At 38.4% G+C, this 26,942-nt stretch overlaps 1 protein-coding gene across 3 annotated transcripts in view; it reads right to left on the bottom strand.

Annotated features, from left to right (window-relative positions):
* CTNNA2 (catenin alpha 2) overlaps positions 1-26,942 on the bottom strand; it is a 1,149,887-nt gene that overhangs the window by 709,653 nt on the left and 413,292 nt on the right. For all 3 annotated transcript variants that reach the window (XM_007970059.3, XM_007970060.3, XM_073023121.1), the window contains exon 7: positions 25,357-25,560. In XM_007970059.3, the coding sequence (XP_007968250.1) occupies positions 25,357-25,560 (204 nt within the window). The remainder of the gene's footprint in view (positions 1-25,356; positions 25,561-26,942) is intronic.

Genomic DNA, 26,942 nt, shown 5'->3' with positions numbered 1-26,942 from the left:
ATGTGACTTTGGACAAGGCATTTAATTTTTGGAGCCTCTGCCTCCTCATCTGTAAAACAAAGATAATAGTGTTCTTCCCTAGTATGGCTGTCAGGAGAATCAAAAGAAGTAATAAGTGCAAAGCACCTAACATCACGGCTGGCAGAGAATAGCCTGTCAGTAATGTAGTCATTATTTTCATTGTCATTATTATCCATCGGGGAGGAAGATTGGTGTCCATCAAGGAGATAATGCTAACTCGGCTCCCCCTCTCTGGCAAACATCAAACAAATACACCAAGTGTAAATGTATAACTTGTTAAGGATCCATGCAATCCGCAATCTCATCCAAATAACTATTAGGCCCTATTTATATGTCCATCCTAAAATTCCTCTTAGCAAACTCATTCAAATTTCTACTTATCTTTGAAAGTAAAACCTTGTTGCATTTATTCTAAATCTATCTCTTTTCAGTAATGCTACCTACATTTGTAACATAAAATAGGATTTAAGCCATTGGGCTGGGTTCTTTCATTCCACCAATGGGTCCCATGTCTTTTCCCATGGGGGAAATGAGGACGAGCTCACCTTGTTACCCTCTGTATATCACATCTGGTAGTGTCTAATCCTGAGCTGCAGAGCAAGGACACAACTTTCATCAGGGAAGTGGCAACCAGTCCCTTAAGCCACATACCCTCCCTACTTGGGATGTTCAAAGACTGCTGCGCTGGAACTTGCCTTTGGAATGATATAAGGACAATGGGCTTGGAATGCAAGGAAAACTGAGTATAAACCCAAGTCCCACCTGTAGTAGCTCTTCTGACACCAATCATATTAACTTATTTGAGCCTTAATTTATTTATCTGTGAAATGGGAACAACCACTCAACAATTTTGTAGAGTTGCACAGTTAAAGATAACACACGATTTTAAAAGTAGGCAAATTGCTATTGCTAATAGTGTTTGGCTGTTGCTGATATCATTAGGTTGATGCAAAAGTAATTGCTGTTTTCACAGTTACGTTTGCACCAACCTAATATAATTAAGTTCTGTAATCGGGCCAAATTGATTTTCTTCTTCTTAATTCAAACATCAAAATCAGAGAAAATAGAATTTCTTTTAAAAAGAAATTTTTGGATAACAGGCAAAATTAAAATAGTTCAAGAACATTTTTCAGACCATAAAGGCATATAATTTTAAAGCTCAACCTTAGAAATTATGTATCTCTGCTTTCTCATTTTATACATAAATAAAATATTCAAAGTTTATATTTATAGCTTGGTGCTGACCTGAACCTAAAACATAGACCTCTCCTGTTTTCATTTTGGAACGGTTTCTATTGCCTCATGGAACTTCCTTAACTTTTATATTTATTACTGATCTTTAAATGCTTCATATGCAATGTTATCTGGATATGTGATCAAGCTGTCATAATTATTCAAAAAATGTTAAAGAACTAAAACCACACAAAGCATTAATACAGGTAAATGAAGCACAGAAACATTTTAAGTATGCTTAAAAGCATACAGGTGGTGAGACCACGTAAAGAATAGTAATTCCAGAAGCCCAAAGATCTAGATTTGAATTTCAGCCTCATTGTTTGTCTGGGGCTAGTAGCTTAAACTCTATGAGATCCAATTTTCTCATTTGAAAAATTAAGATACAAATCCCAGCCTAACAGTGTTGTTAGAAAGGTTCAATACCATAGCCCGTAACATGGTGGGTACACAATAAATATACAATAAATATTAGCTCCCTCTGCCTGCCCCTTTTTTGTATCAAACTCATGGATCTATGACATATGAGAAAATGTCCACCCAATTTACAGAGGTTGCTCAATAAATACCATTGTAATTATGGTGGTAGTGGGTGATGTTCACACAGAAAATAAAAACCCTATAAAGCATGAAATGATAACTATAATTGTCCAAGGTATCCACAGACAAAAATCTCCAGTTAGAGCGAATCAAATATATATGCCAGAAATATTGACAACAGAGAGCTAACCTAAAATGACATATGTACAGACAAAATAAATTAATGACTGGTGAAACACACACTTCACCTCAAAGATCACAGGGATCAACAGGATCAGTGCACACTATTACAGTGGACACATTCAAAGTTCTCTTGTCTGGGTATCAACAGGTGCCTCTCATGCCCATGGCATGAAATACGAAGTGTGATGGTAAAAATGCAAGGAAGACCATGGGGTGGTTTGTTAAGTTTGTAACTCAATGTATGTAATGAAAAGTTTGAGGATCTAGTTTTTCAATATTCAATTAAAAATAGATCTGGTTCAGTGAAACCCCATCTCTACTAAAAACACAAAAAATTAGTCGGGTGTGGTGGCACATGCCTGTAGTCCCAGCTACTCAAGAGGCTGAGGCAGGAGAATGGCGTGAACCCGGGAGGCAGAGGTTGCAGTGAGCTGAGACCATGCCACTACACTCCAGCCTCGGCAACAGAGTGAGACTCCATCTCAAAAAAAAAAAAAAAAAAAAAAAAAATAGGCCTGGTTAAAATGTACGAAGTCTTGAGTGCTCATAAACTAGCAGTTACATAAAATGTAAACAATACTTTATTTACACTTAATATTGGGGATTATTTTAATATTGTAAATTGAGTAGTTCATAGTGTACACACATCAGGCTTACTTCAATAACTGGCTCACACCAGAAATTCAAGCTAAAACAGTATTTTTGTTGATTTAGCATTAAGAAAACACAAAAAAAGGAAAAAAAAAGAATCTCACACACAAGTATCTCAGCATAGGTGGCTGAGAGGTGGCCAGAGTTAAAAGACAAAACCTTAAAGGTTTTAAACTATGATTTTACACACTCTCAGTTCCCAAGTTCACTGGTTCCCTCCTCTCCATCATACAGTTAGCTTTCTCCCCTGCTCCTCTTTCCCTTTTATCTGTTTCTTCTCTTTCCTCTCATCATTTTCCTTTTCCATCCTGTATGACTATAATACAGCATTGTTTTTAACAGAGAAAGGGAGGGCCCTGGAGGTAGAGTGTGGGGAGGAAGGGCAGGTCCCCATAGCCTTTAGGGCTCAGGTGCTGCAGTCTGGGTGTGCAGCAGTGAGACTTACTCCACTCAGTCCCAGGTGGGTGAGGCTAGTCCCCACAGGAATCCATTGGATCGGAATCCATTGGATTGGTCCTGAGCGTTGTAAGCCAACCTCATCAAAGAATCTGAAGGTGAGAGAGAGGCTCAATAGGCAATTGCAGACCGCATGCATTTTAAACAGTACCTTCCATACACAACTGTTTTTGTCTAAAAAATTAGTGCTGGGGATTTGGGGCAGTGAGACTGGGTAAGGAGAGAGGGATTCTGAGAGTAGGTGACCTATCCAAGATCCACAAATCCCTGGATTCCCATGTTTGGATCAGGAGCCTCGTATAGCATTAAGCTGAACTTGCTTGCCTGTATTGCCTTTGCAAACATCTGCTTGTATTTTTGTGGTTGTCTGCCTCTTTCCCCTTTTTGGGTACTACCATCTGAAAGGTGAAACAAGGCTTCCCAGACTATCGGGGATGAAAAGTAGTTAAAAAAACAAACTTCCAGTCCATTGTGAACTGATTAACCTTTGTAAAATTCTGTGCCACTGTTGTGGAAATGTAAAATTACTACAAAAGTTTCTACATGCTGACAATTATTGTACATATCTCGTTGAAGACTAGTAACAAATAGCCTACAGACTAGCGCTAGTCCTCACATCACACTTTGAGGACCATGGGTACAAATCAATTAAGAAATGCATTCTCCTCCACGATCTCATTTATATATGGAATCTAAAAAAGTCATAGAAGCATAGAATAGAATGGTGGTTCCCAAAGGCTGGGATAATGGGGTAAAGGAGAGTGGGTATAGGGGAGAAAAAGAAAAACAAAAGAAACCTATTCTTCATAATTAAATTTTGCATTTTAAAACATATCCAATATTCATAAATATAACTAAGAAGACAAGATGAATTTAAATGATATAAAACTACAACTTACTGGTGAGTCAATTACATACAAGCTCTTTTAAACACTAGTTAACACATACACTGTGAACAGTTGCATTGTGCAGGATATTAACGCATATTGCAGAGTTTAATGGATTGAAATTCTGCATACTGAAGAGTTTAATGGATTAAAATTATCCCATGAAATTTCATAATTTAAAAATTGTCTCATCAAAATCACCAGATATTAAAAAAAATCACATATTATTTTTGCAGTTAACAAGTCAAGTCACATACAGGTTGAGTAAAGAGGCAAATTCCAAGTCCAATTGCTCTGCCAGAAAGCAAGGGTTAAAAATCTGCTTTATACTGTTGAGTAATATTTGCTGCAGAGAAATTCTTAACAAGCCAGGGATATTTCAAATACCTGCCTAACTCTACCTTCAGTAGAAACATACTTTGCATTTTAAGAAGTAAAATATTAATTTGATGCTTAAAGAAATCATACTAGAGTTGACCTCCCTAGAGGAATGGACTCACATGAGGAATGACTTTATAGAATAGAATTGATTTTCTGGAAGCAACCTCAGAAAATATAACTTCCAGTTTAGCCTTTGGAGAAATCTTGCCCAGAATCATTATCACTAATTGACAGTCAGAAGATCTGGGCCTCCAGGAAGTCTATAGTGGGTAGCCAGACTCAAAGTACATAGCAGAAATCCAAAATGGATGTCCAGGCACCATAATGCAATCCCTATTTCGCGAAAGTTTCATTATCCATCAGTTGCACCAAGGCCTGGTTGTCTTTACTGTCTCCAGGAACAAAGGCAAATATAAGAGAACCTAAGGTTGCTCTGCAAAGGTTATATCAAAGAGTCCTCTGAAACGAGGAAGGAAGTGGCTAGAACCCATGTTATTTCTTTCTTTCCTTTTTTTTTTTTTGGAGACAGAGTCTTGCTCTGTCACCCAGGCTAGAGTGCAATGGTGTGATCTTGGCTCACTGCAACCTCTGCCTCTGCCTCCCAGGTTCAAGTGATTCTCATGCCTTAGCCTCCCACGTAGCTGGAACTATAGGTGTTCACCACCATGCCCAGCTAATTTTTGTATTTTTAGTAGAGATGGGGTTTTGCCCCATTGGCCAGGCTAGTCTCAAGCTTCCAATCTCAGGTAATCTATCCACCTTAGCCTCCCAAAGTGCTGGGATTACAGGCATTTTCCACCACAGCTAGCCAGGAACCCAGATTACTTTTTATGATATGGAAGAACTATCCTCATCTTTGCTAAATCATAGCCAGGTTCTTTCTACCTAAATGCCCTACTCAGCCAGACACTAGGTAAACTGCAAAATTTTTCCATCAAGAACTGATGAATAAGGAATATGGAACTGATTATCATTTCCATCCTGATCATCTAAAAGCCCAAACTTACCTCTCATTTTTCAAACCAGCTTCTTGTATAAAATTGACCAAAGAAAAACTAGACAAGTAGAACACAAGGAATGAGGAATTTCCTTGATGATGGGGCCAACCTATATTCAACAGATGCATGTCTAGAAAATTATGAAAGTGATGATGTCAGGGAAAGGAGAAACCTTAAAGTTCAGCCTCATTATGTTTTAATTTCTAGTTAGAGCATTCCTGCTAAATGCTCACAACACACAAGCTAGTGAGAGAGAACTCACTAGCCTTTGAGGCAGCTCAGAGTGCTTCAGATGACAGAATTTGTTGGAGAGCTCTGGCTATTCTAAAGGTTTTGCCTTCTGTTGAGCCTAAATATTTCCTTGTGGTCATACATACACTTTTGGAATATGTCCCTTTTAATTCTTTTACAAAAGAGTTCTTCAAATATTTGAAAGCAGTTATTCTCCTCTCATTATCTTTTTCTGATTAAAACATCTCTGATTCCTTGAATCTCACTATTTTCAGTACCTACCTGTCTGGTTACTCGCTGAAAATTACTACTAGAAGTTTCCCTCTGGAATTAATTTACTACCTACTTTTGGATGAAATGATATATTCAGTTGCTAATCCACCAAAATGCCCCTAGAGCTACCCAGAAAGACATTAAAAATGTGGGAAGTCTTTGCTGGAGCTCCAATCCCTATCGCATCTCCCTGTCAAAGGAAGGTTATCCTTACATGGCTTGTATTTAGTAAAAACATGTAGGGCTGTGGTATTTACAGATACTTCATCTATGAATCCACAAATCATCCCTTTAATAATGGGTTTTGAAATTTTGCCTGTTGTTATTATGAAACAGACAATATATACCTCCAGATCAGGGATATGGTAACTATTAACATTTTTTTCATGTATTGTTTCAGGAATGGTTGGACTATATCACCTGATAAATCTATCAAAGGAAGAAGTACATTTCCCAGTGAGATTTCAAACCAAACTAAGAGGGGTTGACCCTATCAGGTAAGTATGAATATACATGAAGCTGCCGGATGATCCACCTCTGTCACCTGTATCACCCATGCAAAATGAAACTAGCTTCAGGCTGATTGGAAATTGGGCAGACACATTGGTTTTTCAGTGGTAGATAATAGTTTCTTTCTTGGATAATAATGTATCAAATTTCATCTGACTCAGATTCATCTTAATCAACAAAATACTCTATTCTCTATCATGTCATGAACAACCTGAATAACCACAGTGTTCAAAATGTAGTTATTTCAGAAATAATGAATAGAATAGTATATTTCTGGACACTACAAGGTATAATTTCCTTGAAGGTATAGTCAGTGGCTCATTTATTCAATTTTTTCCTGTTCCAAAAGTGTCTACAATAGTGTTTCGTATAAAATGGATACCAAATAAATATTTGAACACAGTTCAATACTAGAAACATTACCTTATGTAAGTCAACAAAGTGCATGGCAATTAAAACCACAGCTGCCACAGGGCAGAGAGCTACCTAAAGGAAGGCTCCAGGTAACAGAACACACTTAGACAAGATCCTTGAGCTTCTTAAGGGGTGTATCCTGAAGTATTAATGAAACGTAATGCTCACAATTCTTCTCTAATACACAATTTAAGAGGTACAATTAAAGAATAGCTGTGAAAGCTAAATGACCCCTTAAGATTCAACAAACTCAAGGTAAACATCTTTTATAAGGCCAGTTTTATCCCACAAAGTAATATTTTTTTTCAATTTTTAAAATAACAACTTGGAAATTATTATGTCCCATATATTGAGCCAAAAATGACCACCAAAGAGACAGATACTGGCCTGTCCACTAGGCCAATCATAGCCTTCAAAGAGACCCTGGAATGTGAGACCCAAACCCAGGCCTCAGCAGAACTGCAACATGCTTTATACCATGAGTTTTGATAGCGTAACAATTAAATCAAAAGCACTAATAGTCTATTGCGTGAATACAATAAGCAACAAGTGAAGACAAATATTTACAGAGTAACATTATATGATAAAAACCTAATATATGACAGATTTTAAACACTGTTAAATGTTTTTCTTCAAAAAATATTATCAATGAATTTGATCAGCCCTAACTTAGTGACATATTAGTTCAATGAATAATTGATAAATACATCTCATGAAAAGAGAAAGGCAGTATTTTTGGTTCCTTCCCCCATCTATACTTTTCTTGAAAAAAATCCATCCTCAGGTTATTTTAATTACTCTCCTTGAATCTGCTTTTTCTCCTTTTCATTCCCACTGTCTTCTCTGTAGTTCAGACTATCTTGTCTTCTGTCTGTACTGTTCTAAAAGTCCACTAACAGGTCTCTATGGCCGCTTATCTCTGTGGACACTCTGAAGAGCCACTCTCCACCTCTGCAAGCAAGATGGCTGTTCCCAAACACTGCACATATTACCGAATATCACGATCATGATAACACCAAGCCCAACCAAAACAAATCAAACCAAAACAAATAAAAATTTAATAACTACCAACCATAATAAAGCATGCATTTCTTAACTTGGAATCCTATCCCTCTGTAATTGAATCTCAACATTCCTTTGCAAACATAATTTTTCTCTATTTGATGTCCTTTTATCTAATCAAGCAGGCTTCACTGTGCTCAGAATGTACCATACACATTCCCATAACAAATTTTGCTTTGTGTCATTCCTACCCCCAAAATATACTCTCCATCTTTGATTTCTCTTATTCCTGTACACCTTTCAAATACTTCAAGCGCTACTTCTGCCATGAATAATTCAGCATCTTGACCCAGCTCTCTCTGAAAACCTAACTCATATCTACCTATTTCTATATTGATATGCATTCGCCTTTATTATTTGGAAGGGACTTTATCGGCTTACAACATTTAAAACCTGCACAATAAGTCTCTCATTCTATTGCATATTATTTAATACTGTTGTATCTAGTATAACTCCCAAAACATAACACTCAATAAACTCTTAATATTTTTTTCCGGTTTTAGACGTTCAATTCTAAATTTTATTTGTAAAGAGATAAAATCGCCCTTACCGTTGTCAGCAAGTAGCCTCGCAGCACTGTTATACTATAATAACTACATACATTTAAAACCTTATCCTCAAGTTCATTAATTATCATTTCCCTTTTGTATTAAAGAAAATATAAACTGCCTGATTTATTCAGCCAGTGGGTAAGCATTAGTTCGGCTAAACTGTATGAGTGTAATTCAACGTTTCATTACAGGATAAGAAAAGGCCTCCAGTTCATCTGTAGCTATCAGGAAAGAAAATGCTTCACAGTAAAAGAAATAAAATGTCTTATGGGATGTTTTGGAATATTACAACTTATGTATGCTGCAAAATATTACATCTATATTCTTCTAAAAACTAAAATCCTGACACTTTCTAAAGAACATGTTGAAAATGATGCATGTCAACAGTTCTAGTATCGTACTCTACAATCAGCATGCTATTCTTCACCTAAAAGGTATGGCACAGAGTCACTGGGGAATAATGAAGGAAACCCTGTAGAGTAGAATATTTAACCAGGAACTGCTGAGAAACTCAGACTGGGGGTGAAGAGATGGCCAGAACCATTCTCACTAATTTGAAGAGATTTTATACAGCCAGTATAACTGGATAGCAAAATAGTGAAAAGAAGCTCAGAATTTGTGAATTCATTTGGGTATTTCGAGACAGGTTTGCTATCTGCAAAGAGCTGGGTTTCTCTATTCTATCATAATCTTCAGATCCATGAGTATTATCACAGATTGGCTGAAAACCTAAGTAATTCATATCTCCCAATTAACTTCCCTGTCAATTATCTGGCTATTTCAGAAAAAATGTCTTAAATGTATAAATAAAGTTTGTCATGATTTTAAAAATCTGTCTTACAAACAGGATCTGGTTTTTTCCAAATACAATTTTACATAAAAACCAAATATTGAATTCAATTAGTGTCGGGGATACTCAGGGAAAAACAGATCTGGGGGACAGAGGGAACTAAGAGTCACACTCATTCCTCTCTCCTGGTCTCCTACTAATGGGGACCCGGAAGCACGCAAGGCTCCATGAAATGCAGCATCGAAACTAATAAATTAACTAAATTAAAAGCAAAAGAAATTTTGCTTTTTCTTATCCTTTAAACATACAGATGCATCAAACTATGTATGATTTGCTAGTAAATAATCCTTTCCTTAGTGACAATTATTTGGTGGATGGGTGTTAAATTTTTAGGGAAAATTTAATGAATGCTAATAATCACAATACATTAGGAATATATCACAAGAACTTCCCTAATGGTTGTCCTGAATTTAAATATTTCATGTATCTGTCTCTTGTCACTGTTTCTGGCAGGTGAGTATAAATTTTATATAAAAATATGAATTGTTAGATATATCAATGTGCATGTTTATAAATCAAATCATTGGGTCACACACCTAATAAAAGTTCTAAGGATTAAAAGATGTAAGTTCAAGAGTAATATGTAAAATAATATTACAGGGGAAAAAATACAGTAATAGCACAAAAGATAAATGTAACCTTTAGTAAACAAATAAATGTATGGGAATAATCCATTTACAAGGATCTTGTGGTTCTAAATATACTGGGAGAGATACTTAAAATTATAAAATGGTTGAGGTAATAACATTGGACTCGATTATCCTTTAACACTGTGCTATGGATCATACTGTCATATCATTTGTGCAACTGTTATCAGCAACTAAGTGGGATGTAGCATTCAATAGACTCTGAAACAATTAAAGTTTCTAAAGAATTATTTATCGTCATGTGATAAATGCCCAATTTCTATAGTTACCTTACATGAAAAACAAAGACAAGGTATTCACAAGCATACTTTCTTCAACCTCTAAATAGGAACAAATGTCTATAATGCTTTCATTAGGAATGAGATAAACAATCAAATACAATAGAGTGCCTACATCAAATAGATCCTCCAACTAAGCTTTATTCCAACACATTTGATCTCGCCTCTACTTTTATCCAAAAATCTCAACTCACTTTGAAAATGTGCTTTGATCAACTTATCTTGATTCAAACCCTTGGTCAAGTTAGGTACAAAACAACCATCCCTATGTCTGGTTATAGCCCCTAAACATAGAGATGGAAGAAACCTAAAACCTTTCTTAAAAACAAAAGCAAGGTGTGACTGAAGATGGCTGATTGATTTAACACACATTATTTATCACTGCTCTTTTCTGAAATTCCATTAAAATTATCATAAAGCCATTTCCTTTTAAAGGCATTAATTCTTTGGACAAAGACAACAGAAGGAAACAGCAATAGTATTCTGAAAGCTGGATTTCAGAAAGAGGTGTGCTAGCCCATTTAGCTGGCCAGAGAAAGCCATATTCTAAGCCAGCAACACGGAAGCTCAGAACAACCCAATTTATACTGCAAAATCCCAAAGATGTAGAAATCTGAGACATCAGCTTCTTCTTGAGTAAAGAAAGGAGAAAGGTGAGATTTTTAAAAAGATGATTTCTTGAAACTCTATTTAAAAAGCAGTTACACCTCCAGGTTCATCCCCATTGCCAAAAAATGACAGAATTTCCTTTTTTAAAAAAAGACTGAATAGTATTCAATTCTATGTATTCACCACATTTTCTTTATCCATTCATCCACTGATGAACCGTTGGGCTGCTTTCATGTCTTGACTGTTGTGAATAATGCTGCAATAAACATGGCAGTGCAGAGATCCCTTCAACATACTGATTTCAATTACTTTGAATATATACCCACAAGTGGGATTGCTGGATCATATGGTAATTCTATTTTTAGTTTTTTGAAGAACTTTCATTCTGTTTTCCAAAATAGCTGCACTAATTTACTTTCCTGCCAACACAAAAAGACAAATACTATACAATCTCACTTCTATGCAGAATCTACAAAAGTGGATCCCATAGAAACAGAGAGCAGAGAAACAGTTCCAAAGGCTAAGCAGGGAGGGGGATGAAACACAGGGAGATGATGGTGAAAGGGTACCTTTCAGTTAAACAGAAGGAATTCATTTTAGTGATCTTGTTTCACAGCATGAAATAGTTACACAGCACAGTAGTTAATAATAATGTATTTCATATTTCAAAGTTGCCAAGAGAGATTTTACACCTGCTCACCACACAAACAAATGGTAAGTTGGTGGGGTGATGGATATGTTAATTAGCTTGATTTAATCTTTCTAGAATGCATACACATATCCAAACATCACATAGTACCCCACAAATATATAGGGTTATTACTTGTCAATGTAATTAATTAATTATTAAAAGCAGACCACCAGATCGTCTCTCCTATTCAAAATTGCAGGCAATTAGGTGATTATTTTCAGAAAAAAACAAAAGTCAGATCTCTGGACAGATATGGCTAGCTGAGGGCAGAGCCACTGCACTGAGCCCCTAGGGAATTATGAAAAAGTTGCTATACTAGTGCTGGCTGCTATAGTTATTGCCGCTACCATTGTCTCTTACAAGATCGACAGTCTCCACCTAGATACTGAAGCCAAGAGATTCTGCATTCTTGAAAAATATACAATTCAATGATTTGCTGCATTAGCACCTACTCCTGCCAAAACAGGCTCTTCTTTGCCCCTCTGTAAGGAATTCTGATGGCTATCCCACAGGGTTGCTGCTGTCTGCCTTCTATTTGGAGTACTAGTAGGGTTCTGCTAGGATCTGTAGATTCTTACAGATTGGATATTTGTCCAGAGTCTACCATCTAACTAACTCTGAGGGATTCAAAATATATACATTAGGGAAAAGATGGGCACTACACAATGTAGGGCTTTAAATGGAGAGAACAGAATATCAAAAAATCCAATGTTGTGTCTAGTTTCATTAATATATAACACAAAGTAATGAAAAGAATCACAGAGTGGCAATAAAGAGAACAGAAGACCCGTGTTCCAATTTTAGTTGTATCTAAACATGTGACCTTGGGCAGGTCCTTAACCATTTGTTTGGCTGAAGATAGCATGCTACTCATTTTCATCTAAATAATCTGAAATCACAAAACAGAGGTTTTAGGAAAATGGGTGGTGATCCCTTGAGAATCTTGAAAGGACTTAAAAAAAAAAAAAGTAAAAAAAGGATATGGTTTTAAAGGTTTTACAAATGGTTGAAAATAAACTAATAGATGAGGAAAAGGGGCAACAGAAAAGATAAGAAGCCTAAAATTAGGCCAACGGTGGCAGGGGGGAAGGCAATGTCTGGAATAGGAAGAGCAGGTCAGAGAATCATCATCTCTTTAAATTTCTCATGGATGCAGCATTTACTACATCCATAAGATATATAGAAAAATATGTATCTGTCTATTTTGCAAGAAAAATAGTGTGAAATTAATCACCAGATCACAGGACTGATCCCTCCTAACACCCAAGTGTGCAGACAAAATAATAAAAAAGGCCAATATCTTTTTCAAAATTATTGAGGTGAAACTTACAGAATATGCAAATACTGTCTTCTCGAGTCACTTTAGGGGGAAAAAGAAGAAAATTGGCCTCCAAAGGTCTTCACTAGTTCCATGGCAAGGAGTAGTGGAAGATAATTTAGAGTGAAGAGAAATAATAAATTACACTGTGAAAATGTGATTAAGAAAATGGAAAAAGGAAATATATGATACCTGTCTCTGAATTCAGTGTTGATTACGTCAGATGATTCTCAATGCTTGCATAGTCCAAGGCTGGTGCAGGACTGGAGGCAGGAGAATCCCCTGGGATATTTGCTAAAATAAAGCTTCCCAGCTCTTTCCCTGGAGATTTTATCATTTTAGGACCAAGGCAGGAACCTGGAATATGTGTTTTTAAAAATCTCCTTATGCTGTCCTGATACATAGATATAAAAATTTCAGTAGCAGTCAGGCAAAATGTTCCTTCCTCTTAGAAGCTGTGCCCTAGAATAGTCACCAAAAGAACCTAGAATGAAAGCTCAATTCAAGGGGTAAACGGCATAGCTCTGGGTTGATGCTATAAATCTCTCAGCTGCATTCAAACCAGCAGAGTTAACAGATAACTGAAGTCAGCAATTAAGCTGTTAAGAAAGAGAATTTCTGAATAATCTGTAAGACTTGATATTCTCTTTCTGGCATTTGAGAATACAATCCTTCCAAGGTAAAAAAAAAAAAAAAAAAAAAAAAAAATGTCTTTTATAAATGGAAAAGTAGATGAGTAGGATGAGGTGTGTTTGAGAGTGGTGAGGTGAAAGTTAGACATTCTGAAAAACAACTACCCTTTAATTAGTATCTCACAGGGCAAGGTGCTGGTGAAGATTTGCTCATCTATTTCTAAGGAATTCGAAGAAGAGATTAGCTACCCAGCTTCACGAATCTCCTCTCATACTATGAATGTCTAGGATGAATAATATATAGCTCAAGAAAGCTTCCCAAAAGATATTTCACTGATTTCTCACAAAAGTATTTATCCCACTCACAAAAAGAAAACCCGTTTTTAACCCGTGCTATATTAAATCAACTCTTGATTTGATACACTTACTTATTACATCAGGTGTTCCCTAACTTGCCTGCTCATAAGAATCAGCTGGGGTACTTGCTCAGTTTAGAGATCAAACCCCCCTCAGCAGGAAACTGTGATTCTGTAGTTGGGGCTGCGACTCTGCAAACAGAGTGCCTAATTTTAAAAAGCTTAACTGTGACTGACCCTTGTCTTCTGTTAATTTATCTCTTCAGGTACACATGCAAATTATTTTGTGTCTTTTAGGAAGTGATGAGTTAAGAAATTTCCAAAGTCCCTGGTCCAGCCTACAGAATGCCGTGAACTAAAACTGGTCCAGCTCCTCCAAGCCCTCAGACACATCCTTAAGAGCTCATGCCCAAACAGGCCACTCTGTAGCGACAAAAATAAGAGTGAGCAGCTTGGTGGAGCTCTTTGAACTGAAAAGCAAGCAAGTGACGTGCTTTGCATCACTTTTATCTCTACTAATAGTTACTGGGATCATTTCATCCATTTCTTGAAAGAATTGACGTGGCCTCTGCCAGGGCCTTAAATAAAGCTTTAACTATAGTGAAAAGTCTGGGCACTGCATAGCGAGGCATGAAGAAGCCAAGCGTAGTTAACCTTAGCTAATGCACTGAGTGTTTTATCAGGTAGCAGAGCAGAGAAAGAAGATCAAACATTGGGTTCCAAGCTATGTGACTCAAAGTTCTCAAAACATATGGGTTATGTTGTTTCTTTATTATTAGAGGAGAAGAAGGGGATGAAAGGGAATTCATTTATTTGTTCAAAACATATTTATCTGCAGCCTCCTATGTGCCAGGTTATATACACCAGATACTGAGGATTGTAAACAATACAACAGCCCTCTTCATGGAAAGTAAATTCCAATAGAGGAGCAGATGATAACACAAACAATAAGACGATGTGATTTTGGAGTGTGGCAAGTGTTATAATAGAAATAAATGCACTAATGTAGTCAAGAGCAACAGATTTGAGCTGAAACTTGGTGGGAGGAGAAGGAGCCATCCATGCAAAGTTCATGCAAAGTTTATGAAAGAACATTTGTTTTTGTTTTAGTTTTTTTGAGATGGAGCTTCGCTCTCATTGCCTATGTTGGAGTGCATTGACGCAATCTCAGCTCACTGCAACCTCTGCCTCCCAGGTTCAAGCGATTCTCCTGCCTCAGCCTCCCAAGTAGCTGTGATTACCCACATGCACCACCACACCCAGCTAATTTTTGTATTTTTTGTAGAGAAGGGGTTTCACCATGTTCGTCAGGCTGGTCTCGAACTCCTGACCTCAGGTAATCCGCCCGCCTCAGCCTCCCAAAGGAAAGAACATTTTAATCAGATAGATGGTAAGTGCAAAGTACTTGGTGTGACTGAGGCACGGAGAGTCGTCAGAGACGTCACCAACCAGTGAAACACTCAGTTCTTAGAGTGTAACAATTTTCAAACTGAATCAAGAAAAATAGCTCTCAGAGCTCAAGGCCACATCAAACCTGAGCAAGGAGGGGCCCCAGCAAGACAGCTTATCTTTGGAACAAGCCGTTCGGGAACAAGAAATCCAGAGTTCAGATCTTCTTACATACTTTGTTAATTCAAAGGGAAGGTTTTCCCAGGTTCATCAGTTTGATGGTGGAGTGCAGCCTGCTGCTCTCCCTGACAGTTCTGTGAGGTCTTCATTGAAATACCAGAAGGCCCTTCTGAGAAGATCAGTTGTGCTGTCCAAAGCGTGTGCTGTCCAGACTGGCCAAATCTGATGACTTGGCTGTCAGCTCTGTCAATAATCTCAGCTACTAAGTCAGAGAAAGATCTTTCCTCTCTCCTACTACTTGCTCTTCCTCATCCTATTGACTGTACCAACTTTCAACGGCTCAGTGAGGAATTTGTTTGATAAGGAGAGAAACTAGCTAGAGTTCTAAGTGTGGAACTTAATTTTGGGGTTGAGGCAGATTTTTATTTCCATCTCCTCTTTCATTTGGCAGATTTTCTTTTTCCATTCTGTCACCAGGAACAGTTCATTTAGAGAAGTCTGCTGTGGATAAGCTGAATGATATCCAACCACAGGGTTGCTAAGAGATTACCAGCTCCCAGTCAAGAATTTACCAACAGCACCGCTCTGAACAGCAAAAGCCAGACACTCTCAGCTACCATGTTTCCTTCTTCCTTATTTGTCCAGGCTTATGGCATAGAAGGCTACCAAGAGGAGGCTTGGCCAAGAACCGTCTGCCCCACCCATTCAAGTAAGCTTATATCCCTCTACCACCACAACTCCCAGCCCTGCTTTCCAAGTCTGCCTAGTCAGGCTGACAGCCTCCTGCTCCTTCATCACATGTCCAAGGCTCTCTTCAATTTCTCTGAAATATTTTATAATCCGTACCTAATAATTGCAAACTTGAAACCCTGTAGGGCTAATCCATAACCAGTTGTTTTTGCCAACTCTCATTCACAGTGGCTTGTTTGGTTACATTTTAGGGATTCTGGAAGGTCAACTTATGATCTTTGTAACTTTATCTTTGGAAATTTTTTGAGCCCCAGGTTTAAAGTATATTCCTCTGGAAGGCATCGGTATTTGCTTCTACCAAGTACCTGGCAACCCACCACCCCAAATGCCTTTAAAGTAAATTCTGGATCAACTTTAGGTCATGCTGGAATCTAGTTTCTGGCCCTGATACTAAGTGATTATGGGCTTGTGGTTAGAAATTTTTAGAGGAGAAGGTGTTCTTGTCTTACAGCTCCTTAAAGGCCAAGACAGCGCATAGTCCCGTTTTTACTCCCTGTATGGAAGTTTTACTTTCTTAGATCAAACCCCAATGGTTTCATTAACTGGGAATCCAGACTTTCTACTGAGACCCCTAATCTAGCTGGCCATCTAGCTGGGTCATCAGGCTTTGTTCTTTGAATCAATGTTCTTTGTCCTGTTCCTTGCGCCTAATGCCTCATGTAAAACACAGGTCTAGGCCATGAAAAATCTGCAGGCCCATCTCCAGTTAATTACTTTCTTGTCGTTTCTTTTTTCCTAGTAATTCCCTTACATTTCTATGAGTTCATTCATGAATTCAAAAGAGGTTTTAAGGATTTCACCACGTATATAGTTGGAAGGAAGAAAAAGAGGGACGGAAGGAAGGAGAGAGAATGTTGGGTTAGAGGGCAGTGAGTGGGGGAAAGAGACAGAAGTATTAATTGTTCAATACTGGTTTTTTGGGTTTTTGGTTTTTTGTTTTTGTTTTTGTTTTTGTTTTTGTTTTTGTTTTTGTTTTTGTTTTTCACCACAATGAAGCCAACAGTGAGCTCCTGGAGTTGTCATACTTTTCAGAAGACCTAAGTCCCCCACTTGAATAATCATCCTATACCTTGTGCACTTTAAGACCCAAGAAGGGCCGGGCGCGGTGGCTCACGCCTGTAATCCCAGCACTTTGGGAGGCTGAGGCAGGCGGATCATGAGGTCAGGAGATCGAGACCATCCTGGCGAATACGGTGAAACCCCATCTCTACTAAAAATACAAAAAAATTAGCCGGGCGTGGTGGAGGGCGCCTGTAGTCCCAGCTTCTCGGGGGGACTGAGGCAGGAGAATGACATGAACCCAGGAGGCCGCAGAGCTTGCAGTGAGCCGAGATCATGCCACTGCACTCCAGCCTGGGCGACAGAGCGAGACTCCGTCTCAAAAACAAAACAAAACAAAAGACCCAAGAAGACCTGCCATGTTCCCACAGGGCCTGGATGTTACCTACATCTGTGTTCCATAGCTATAATGGGTACTGTATCCAGAACACCCTAATGCCAACCAACCATGCCAGTCTAGATCTCCTCCTGGAGCTTTTCACAGCCAGTGTACACATGCTTTGGGTGACACCTGAACCTGACACCAGCTCTTACACTCTCCCTGTCATGGTTCTACCAGAGAAGATGCCCTGCCAGCATGACTGGAGATTCTCCCACCACCTGTGCCTGTGTCAGTGCCAGCCAACATATCCCTGCACAACATCCTTTGGCTCTCTGAGATCGCATTAGAGTAAACAGAGTTAAGCACCATTAGAAAGGGAGTATGAAAATAATAATGTAAGAAAAAGGAGGTAAGAAAAAAAAAAAGCCTCTACCAGTTTCTGGGTACCTCTGTGAGTTAGAGTGAACTCTACCTAGAAATGCAGCCAAACAGAATTGTAAGTGCCATGTTGCAAGGGCAGAAGCCAAAGCACTGTTGGAAAGACTTCCACGCCAACTATGTATAGTTCTTTTGAAGAGTAGATTCAAAGGAGAGTTTTTCACCTCAGGGAAAGGATTGGTAACATAACTGTACTCTGGCAATAGCTGAGCAAGAAATACCAATTAAAAACAAATTTAAGGGCCAGGTGCGGTGGCTCACGCTTGTAATCCCAGCACTTTGGGAGGCCGAGGCAGGCAGTTCACGAGATCAAGAGATCGAGACCATTCTGGCCAACATAGTGAAACCTCGTCTCTACTAAAAATACAAAAATTAGCTGGAGGTGGTAGAATGCGCCTGTAGTCCCAGCTACTCAGGAGGTTGAGGCAGGAGAATCGCTTGAACCAGGGAGGCAGAGGTTGCGCCACCGCACACCGCACTCCAGGCTGGCAACAGAGCAAGACTCCGTCTCAAAAAAAAAAAAAAAAAAAAAAAAAAGAAAGAAAGAGAGAAAGAAATTTAAGGCCGAGAATTGCTTGAACCTGGGAGGCACAGGTTTCAGTGAGCTGAGATAGCGCCATTGCCCTCCAGCCTGGGCAACAGAGCCAGACTCTGTCTCAAAAAAGAAAAGACAAAAAGGCCGGGTGCGGTGGCTCACACCTGTAATCCCAGCACTTTGGAAGGCCGAGTCGGGTGGATCACGAGGTCAGGAGATCGAGACCATCCTGGCTAATACAGTGAAACCCCATCTCTACTAAAAATACAAAAAATTAGCTGGACATGGTGGCAGGTGCCTGTAATCCCAGCTACTCGGGAGGCTGAGGCAGGGGAATCGCTTGAACCCAGGAGGCAGAGGTTGCAGTGAGCTGAGATCGCGCCACTGTACCACTGTACTCCAGCCTGGGTGATAGAATGAGACTCTGTCAAGAAAAAAGAAAAAGAACAAAACAGAAAAGGAAAGAAAAGGGGAAAGGGAGAGGAAAGGAAGGGAAGAGGAGGGGAGGGGAGGGGAGGGGAGGAAAGGAAGAATTAATAAACTCTGTGTTCAAGGAAGCAAAAGTTTTGCATGGGAAGTGTAAATGCACAGGGGAATTTGAAGCTCAAAATTAATAAAGATGAGGGCGTGGAACATATGTGAAGACAGAACAAGAAAGAGGAGAAGAAAATATACAAGTAAGAAAAACACAAGGAAAACCTCTTCACTACAGGCACCAGTGTGGAATATTAGGACTCTTTCCCTTGAATGAAGCTACCAATCTCATTAGGCAGCTCTTAATTTTGCATTAGAATGCAGGGCCATTAGGAGAAGGTATGGGCAACATTAGATCTTGTATTGCCCACAAATATTTTCAAACGTTACTTTCTATATTGTGTTGTCATACCGTTTAATAGAGAAAGTTATAATTAGCCAAGCTGACTTCAGGGAGTTGCATTCCCTTATCTACATAATAATAGGAAGGAGAGAAAAGAGAAGATCCAGATAATACTCAAAACAAATTTCATGTTTAATCAACAATGAACCTTCTTCTTAAGTAATAAGAGCTACTCAGTCTTTTTCATGCCTTCCCTTATGGGAGAAATGTGGCAGTATAGCAATTCCTATGGCAAAGTTATCTTTCTGATGACAGTCCCTTCAGAAGGGTGCGATCTTTCTCTGGGATTTTAGATCAAACCCACATACTGAACTTGCCAACTAGTTGTTCTGGGCCTCTCTCGGCAGTAATATGCAGCCAAATTAAATAAATTCTGATAGATCAAAATCAGATTTATACAGAAAATCAATATAAATAAACATAAGATTACTTCAAATAGAATCCCAGAAGCATTCAAAGTTTGTTTCTATGCAAAAATCTGATTGCACAAGACTTGTCAGGGATCCCCCGAAACACAGAAACTGTGAAGCTGTGTCCTCACTTTGTTCTCATTTTGTTCCTCAGTCACGCTTTGGGTCTAAATCAGAACTCTATACTGCCAGCAGGAAAAGTTTTCCCTACTTATCTTTTCCAAGGCTCTTCCCTAAAAATAGACTCAAAATGAATTGCTTCTAAAGGGATTATTACATATTCATATAATAAAATGCTATGCAGCCAGTAAACATAAGGTTAGACAATGTTTATTGATATGGTAACATATTCACAATATATTGAGTAAAGAGAATAGATTGCAAAACAGCATTTACAATATGAGTCCATTTTATAAAAAATAACCAAGGTGTAATGTGTGTGTGTGTGTGTGTCTGTGTAAATATGCCACTCCTATATGCTCAGAAATATTAGAAAGACATATACCAAATTATTAGCAGTGATTATTTTGGGGGATGAAATATTTTATTTTCTTCTTTCTGTGTTTTTTTGTTCTTTATAGTGAACACATATTTCTTTTCCACTATACAAAAATGTAAAAGCTACTCTTCTCAGAGATCCCGTGGCCCTGGATATCATCTCACGTATTATTCGTCTAGTGTTGTGGAATAGCGTGCTGGAGGCTTGCTGTGTATAGGCCACAGAATTGGGCTGGAAATAACCTTTTTAGACCATATTTTAGTCCTCAAATCCTCACAAGTGGGCTCCTTCAGGAACCCACTTTATGTTAAATTCTACTAACAAAGGCTATGACAATGCTTCAAACACTTGTAGTATGTATATATGTTCCCATATCAATATGTCTTCATGTGCTTTTAATACCTTGTATATATTAATGGTTTATAAATTGTTAACCCCAGGGATCCACTTAGATGCTTCAAGAGGCTTGAAAAAAAGTTGGATACAAAATTTTTAAAAAATATACAATTGTAATTATTAAAAAAAAAAAGCAATTAAAAATATCTCACCACGTTTTACAACAGAGAACAGCAGTATTACTTTATGCTGCCAGGATCTCTGCCATCATTTGAAAATAGTTTAACTGCATGATTGTTTAAGAAAACTGTAGCTCTAAATTAGTCTTAAAAAAATTTGAGCTACCCAGAGAGTTTATGCATATAAAATTGAAACAGGTTGTACAGCAGCACAAGACACAACAAGGACCAGGCACATCTGCTCATTGCATATTCTCATCAAGGTCTAACCGTGAATTGTGCATAAAGAAATAACAGTTTAATGCATCTCCTTATTGTTCTGCATTTACAGTTTTAGTACCTAGAATAAGTAGTAATTTTTCTCCTTATAGTTCTGCATTACAGTTTAATACTTAGAATAAGTATTAAATTTTTCTAGTCTTTATAAGAATGTGAACCATACTTAGACATTTTTGGCGATACAATGTTGAAACAAAATTTTTCTACTTAACTCCCCTTTCAAATGCAATCTATCTAGCAGAGTATCCAGGCATTGCCAAGTAAGCTATTTACGAATTGTTTCAACATCCCAGTAAATCAGAATTTCCTGTGCAACCAAAACCAAATGAAGATATCATATTAGTTGCAACTGATACAATTGTAACTGTCATTCAAAATGCAAGTCATTCAAAACGCAAATGTCCATTTTATGTTCATAAAACACATTCTTCTTACTAGTTACTTTATAAGCAAATTTTATTTATAGTCAGTATTTGAATACTCTATTCCACTTCTACTGCTATCCCTTGGTCCAAGAGACCATCCTCTCATGAATATTCCGGGACTCAGGGCCTCCTCACCTGTTTTCACCCCTTTTGTTTTTGTGGCCTGTTCTCAGCACCTGAATCATGGCGTTTTTCTCTCACTACTCTGCAATGGCCTCTCATTCCATTAGAATGAAAGTCAAATTCAGTATAATGGTTCACCAGACCCTGCACAGACTGATGCCTCGGCACCATACAGACGCCATCTCCTGCTATCCTTTTACTCACAATAGCCACTATGACTCCCATGGTGCTTCAAACGGGTGCACCAGGCACCCGTTCACAGCAAGGCACGTGACCTTGTCATCCCTTTCTCCTCAAGGCCTCTTTGCTTCTTCACCTCTGAAAAGTCTTTGATCTAATGTCAACTTTTCAACGCACCTTCTTAGGCCATTCTTAATTTCAGTAGTACCCAGTGTCCTCTACCTCCCATGTTTTAGACTTCCTCTTTGCATTTATCACCATATGAAGTAATCCTTGCTTATAGCACTTAGCATTTATTCTCTGTCTCTTCCCACAACAGTGCAAGCTGCATGAGAGCAAGCAGAGACTTTTACCTGTTTTGCTACTTTCTGTATCCCCAGAGGCCTAGAGCAATGCCTGGCACAAATGGCCAGCACACAATACACATTTGTTGAATGAATAAAATATTCTAAATCTACATTCCTCACAATATTCTTATTAATAAAACCCATTAAATGTTATGTTTATACTGCCGCCAAAGAAAGCTGCCTAAAATTATAAGTTCCCAAGGAAGGTTTATGTGTTCATTATAATTTGGAACTATTTGTAGTACTCAGCATAATACTTCAACCACCACACTGATAGCACTCATCCCAATCAGCATCCATAGGCTGCACATCCTTTTAAGTTTCTACCCATTAGTCTTCACATATGTACAATAACAATAGTCTACTTCAAGGGGAATTATTTTTAAGAATCTTTTCACTTTGAATTATATCTTCAACTTGATAAAGCCACTTAAGGCTAGCCCAGGCTTTCCTAAAAGAATTCCAACCATCCTCTCCACCACCACCATGATCTGTGATAATTTTCACCACATGCCTCTATTCACCCAGCCTTTTTTCTCATACCACAGTTTCTTTTAACTGCACAATTTTTGTTGACATCTTCAAGTTGAGCACCCATGTTCATTAAGTAGAATACACATTTGTGGAAATATCTAACACATGACTGCTATCCTATTGAGTTCAGTGGAAGCTATGCGGCTAAGTCATAGCCCATGCTCCATGAAGACCCTTTTTCTATCAGGTATGGCACACAGCTTCTCTCCACAACCTTTGTCTCCCTCTGTGTCATACAATTTGGCATGTAGACAATTTTAGAACAGCTTCAGCCACAAGCAAGCATTGTAAGTGGAATGTTCATCTGAGACTGATCAGGAGATTCTCAGAAAACAGAAATGTCAGTTATGCTGATTTTTAAATATTTTCAGTTTAACAACTTGTTTATCCTAATGGTATTGCCTAGCACATTAGGATGACAACTTGCAAGGTGATAATTTGGTAACAACTTTACTCTCAGAGCTTACAAAATTTAAAGAGAAATATAACAGGCCAGGAATGATAGACTGATTTACTGGTTGCTGTTAACTACAATAGACTTTTCAGTTAAGGCATGGGTGTGTATTTTTTTGGATTCATATATGCTATATCAAAATAAATACGAATTGACTGTGCAGCAGGATAAATGAGTGCACTGGACAGGAATTATTAAGGTGATCTGGCTGCATCCAATTCTACCTTGAAATCACCAAACAAGTGTGAAGTCCAACTAAATGTTACACAGTTTACATAAATGTCAAGTAGGAGGTGTTTTATTTCAGGCTTTGATCGTGATGGTTCAATGTGAATAGAACATGTGCATTTTGAAATTTAAGCACTATACCCATTGATGTATTGTCTGTAACCATGTCAAAATAGAAACTCAGATTTCAATAAAGCACAAAACATTCCTGCATCACAAGGCTGCGAACAGAAAACAAAAAGTGCCTGGAGTCAATAAAATACAAAAATCCATCAGCTCTGCAGATCTGCATGAGCTTACACTGAAAGAAAAACTTCTAGTTGGCAGGATTCTAGACACCAAACTGAAAATTACATGTCACGTCTCGATTGACTCTTATTTAATCATGTTCGGTGATTTCTATTTAGAGAAACATACTTTTTTGTCTGATTTATTTATATTGAGACCTTAACCATCACTGTTATCTCTGCAGTTTCTACTTCCTTCTTTGGCGGTAACTATTCATTAATAGAACCACTAGCATGCCTTAATGTAAAACCAAATTCCACGTCCAGGTAATTAGCCCTTTGCTATTTTGTTAACAACAACAACAACAAACCAACAAACAGGGTCTCAGATTTCATAAGCATTCTTTGTTGACACATCTGCTATTCAAAAGATTCACTCAGTTGGGAGACTGTGGGATCAACATTTCTAGCTGTACCCTACATAATACCATAGATCAAAATTACAGAAAGTGTTGGTCATCCAGGGTCCTACAGAGACGTTCTCATAAGCAGCTGGGTGCCACATGATGCATTCACATTTTATTCTTTGCGTGCTGAAAATGGCCAAGTCTTCCAAAATCAAAGAATCTGAAGGTTCATGGAAAGGAAACAAATTTTGTTTTTTTTAGTTTGTCAGGTTTTCTCATTGACATCTTTTTGCTTTCTGAATAAGTTCTCTGGAGGGTCTGCAGGAGGAGCACTGCTACTGACAACACTCATTCCTTGTTTGCATGTCTGTTAACTGCATATTGTTACTCATGATGCGAGTGGTAAGATGCTGGAGGGAGGGACACTGAGCGGCTGCTTTGTTTCAGCATTGCCTCGGGGTGTTCTAATAATACCCAACATGGACTTCAATAGCTGTGAGCAGATTTTCAGTGTCTCTTACCCACCTGGTCACTATACAGGGCATTCCTTCAAAATGTAATATCAAGACCTCACTTTATCTACATTTTTTCCCCAATTTGTGCTAAATTCTCTCAAACCCTAAAGTCCAGGAAAGGGGGAAGTACAGATCATCCACTGCTGCAAGCACTGGCCATCGCCTCAGCTGAATGAATGTAGCAAATCAATACAACCATAATTTAGTGTCTTCCAAGGCAAGAATGTGAGTTTCATCACCTTCTTGCAGGTTATAGGTATACAGAAACTGTCACATTTTATAACTATGGGAGAGGATGGCTATTATGTGCCAAAATACAAGTAGATACCACTCATACATACCTACTTGAAAATTTAGAGACTCACTCTTATAAGCGATTCCTGACTGAATCAATAATACACCTCCAAATTTTACTACAGTTAGAACTTTTCCTTAAACAACCCTATTCACACATTTTACAAAGCTCGTAGATTTATTAATGCCTTTTAGAGGTGAAGAATCGCATCTACAGCTATCCTCAGGTTTAAAAGTGCACTTTTTAACAGAAGACTTAGTATATTCTCAGCTGTTTCCATCAATCATCTACCTTTACCAATTGAAATCTTACCTACTTCAAAATGTAGCCACTAAAATGACCAAGAATAAATCAGCCAAGTAAAAAGTGAAAGAGCTTATTGTCCATCTATCTGCTCCATACTAAAACAAACAAACAAAATATGGATTCTGAAACAACATGACACGCGCTCTCCCAAAGCAGTTCTTTGGTTTCACCCGACTCTCTTAGGTGAACACCTGTCTGTTCTCTTTTCCTGCTATCTATGCTTCCAAAAGAGCAACACGATTGCAGAACAGAATCCACCGAGACACGAGAATGGAGAGCCCAAGACTTACATTATTCATGTACTCGCTAAGCAGGTCCTGGAGCGCCTGCCGCACGGCGTTGCACTCCGCCACGATCCTCTCGCGCCGGTCGTCTCGCGTGCAGGAGGAGTCGGCCATCAGCGCTGCACCGCTGATGATGCTCTCCAGCCTCTCCTCCAGGGACGGCCGGAACCTGGCCTCGCTGAACGTCATGGGGTCCAGGATAATCTTATTCTGAAAGTATCACAATTAAAAAAAAAAAAAAAAATCAGCAGAGAAGAGAGGTCTGCCTTGGCACCCTGTTTTGAAACCAGAAATATCTGAGGCAAGAACAAGAGTCCCCAAGGAGGAGAAACTGGTTACTCAAATTCTAAAGCTGCCTTGACAAAGTATTAACTTTTTGTCACTATTTTGTCCTAAATGTAATCTTCAGTGAAAAGAGCACATCTTGTTTGAAGAATATGTTCTTGGCAAAGGCTATCTCAACGCAAGAGCTTTCAAATACGATTAGGACACTTTTTTGGCATTTTTAAAACACGTAGCCTTTAAGGAAAGAACATTTCAGTGTAACGCTTTGGGGAATTATATAAAGATTTTAGAGCTAAAACATGATAAATAATCAATATCTTAATTATGAATTAGCTGTGACTTGTGTACACATTAATCCTCCTCATGAGAAGCAGATATGGGCACCCATGGCAGGATGCCTTTTGAATCTTGGGCACATAGTACCCAACAGGCATATTCAGTACAGGTTAATTTATCACTGGGAACTGACATCTTTTATGTCAAAGCCAGTGTTCTAGAAAAGGATTCTTAATGTGTGTATGAGACTTTTCACAAATAACTGACAGTATCCTTATAAAGGTATTTACATGTTTGGAAGGGGCCTATATAAGAGCAGAATAGAGATATTTCCTAAAAAGAAAGCATCACATAGAACATGAGCTTAGCATTTCTCCAGCCAAGTTTGAGGAGCCTGGAAACATGCGGGCAGAGATGCCCAGAGGTAGATGGAAATATGCATCCAAAATTCAGGAAATATAACAGTCTTTATAGGAATCTGGTAAATGTCAGGCGTATTTGGACACAAAGTAGTGAATGACATACTAGTAAAGTGAATAGAGCCAGAAGAGCAGGCCAAAGAAGACCTGTGAATTAAAGGTGTACAGAAGGGCCAGAATCAAAAAGGAAGACAGAAAGTGTAGTCAGAAAGATAGAAAGAGAACTTGGAAAACTCCCAGCAAATGAGGAGGGTAGAGTGTGATGAAGTATGTGATCATTAACTGTGTGAAGTCTAGAAGCAAAGGTGACATTGACCAAAGGCTGGTTTCCTTTGGGGAACCTTTTCTGCCTAAGGCAAAGAAGTTCATACCAGCAACGATGATCAAAGTAGAATGACCTGCTGCGGGAAATGGTGTGCTTATCTTCATTGGGGGTGCACTCTCAGAGATCCAAGAACCAGAGCGGCAGTGATGGGGTAAATGGTCTTCCAACTATAGAATACTATGGTGCAATTTCCACTGTGTTACTGTTTCTTTTTTGTTCATTTTGTTCATTTGTTCATTATTCCTTATATATTCACCAAATTTAAAGAGTTGTTAGAAAAGAACAAT

This window comes from Chlorocebus sabaeus, chromosome 14 (genome assembly GCF_047675955.1).
Source record: "Chlorocebus sabaeus isolate Y175 chromosome 14, mChlSab1.0.hap1, whole genome shotgun sequence".
NCBI lineage: Eukaryota > Metazoa > Chordata > Mammalia > Primates > Cercopithecidae > Chlorocebus > Chlorocebus sabaeus.
This window is presented reverse-complemented; position numbering and strand designations above follow the sequence as displayed.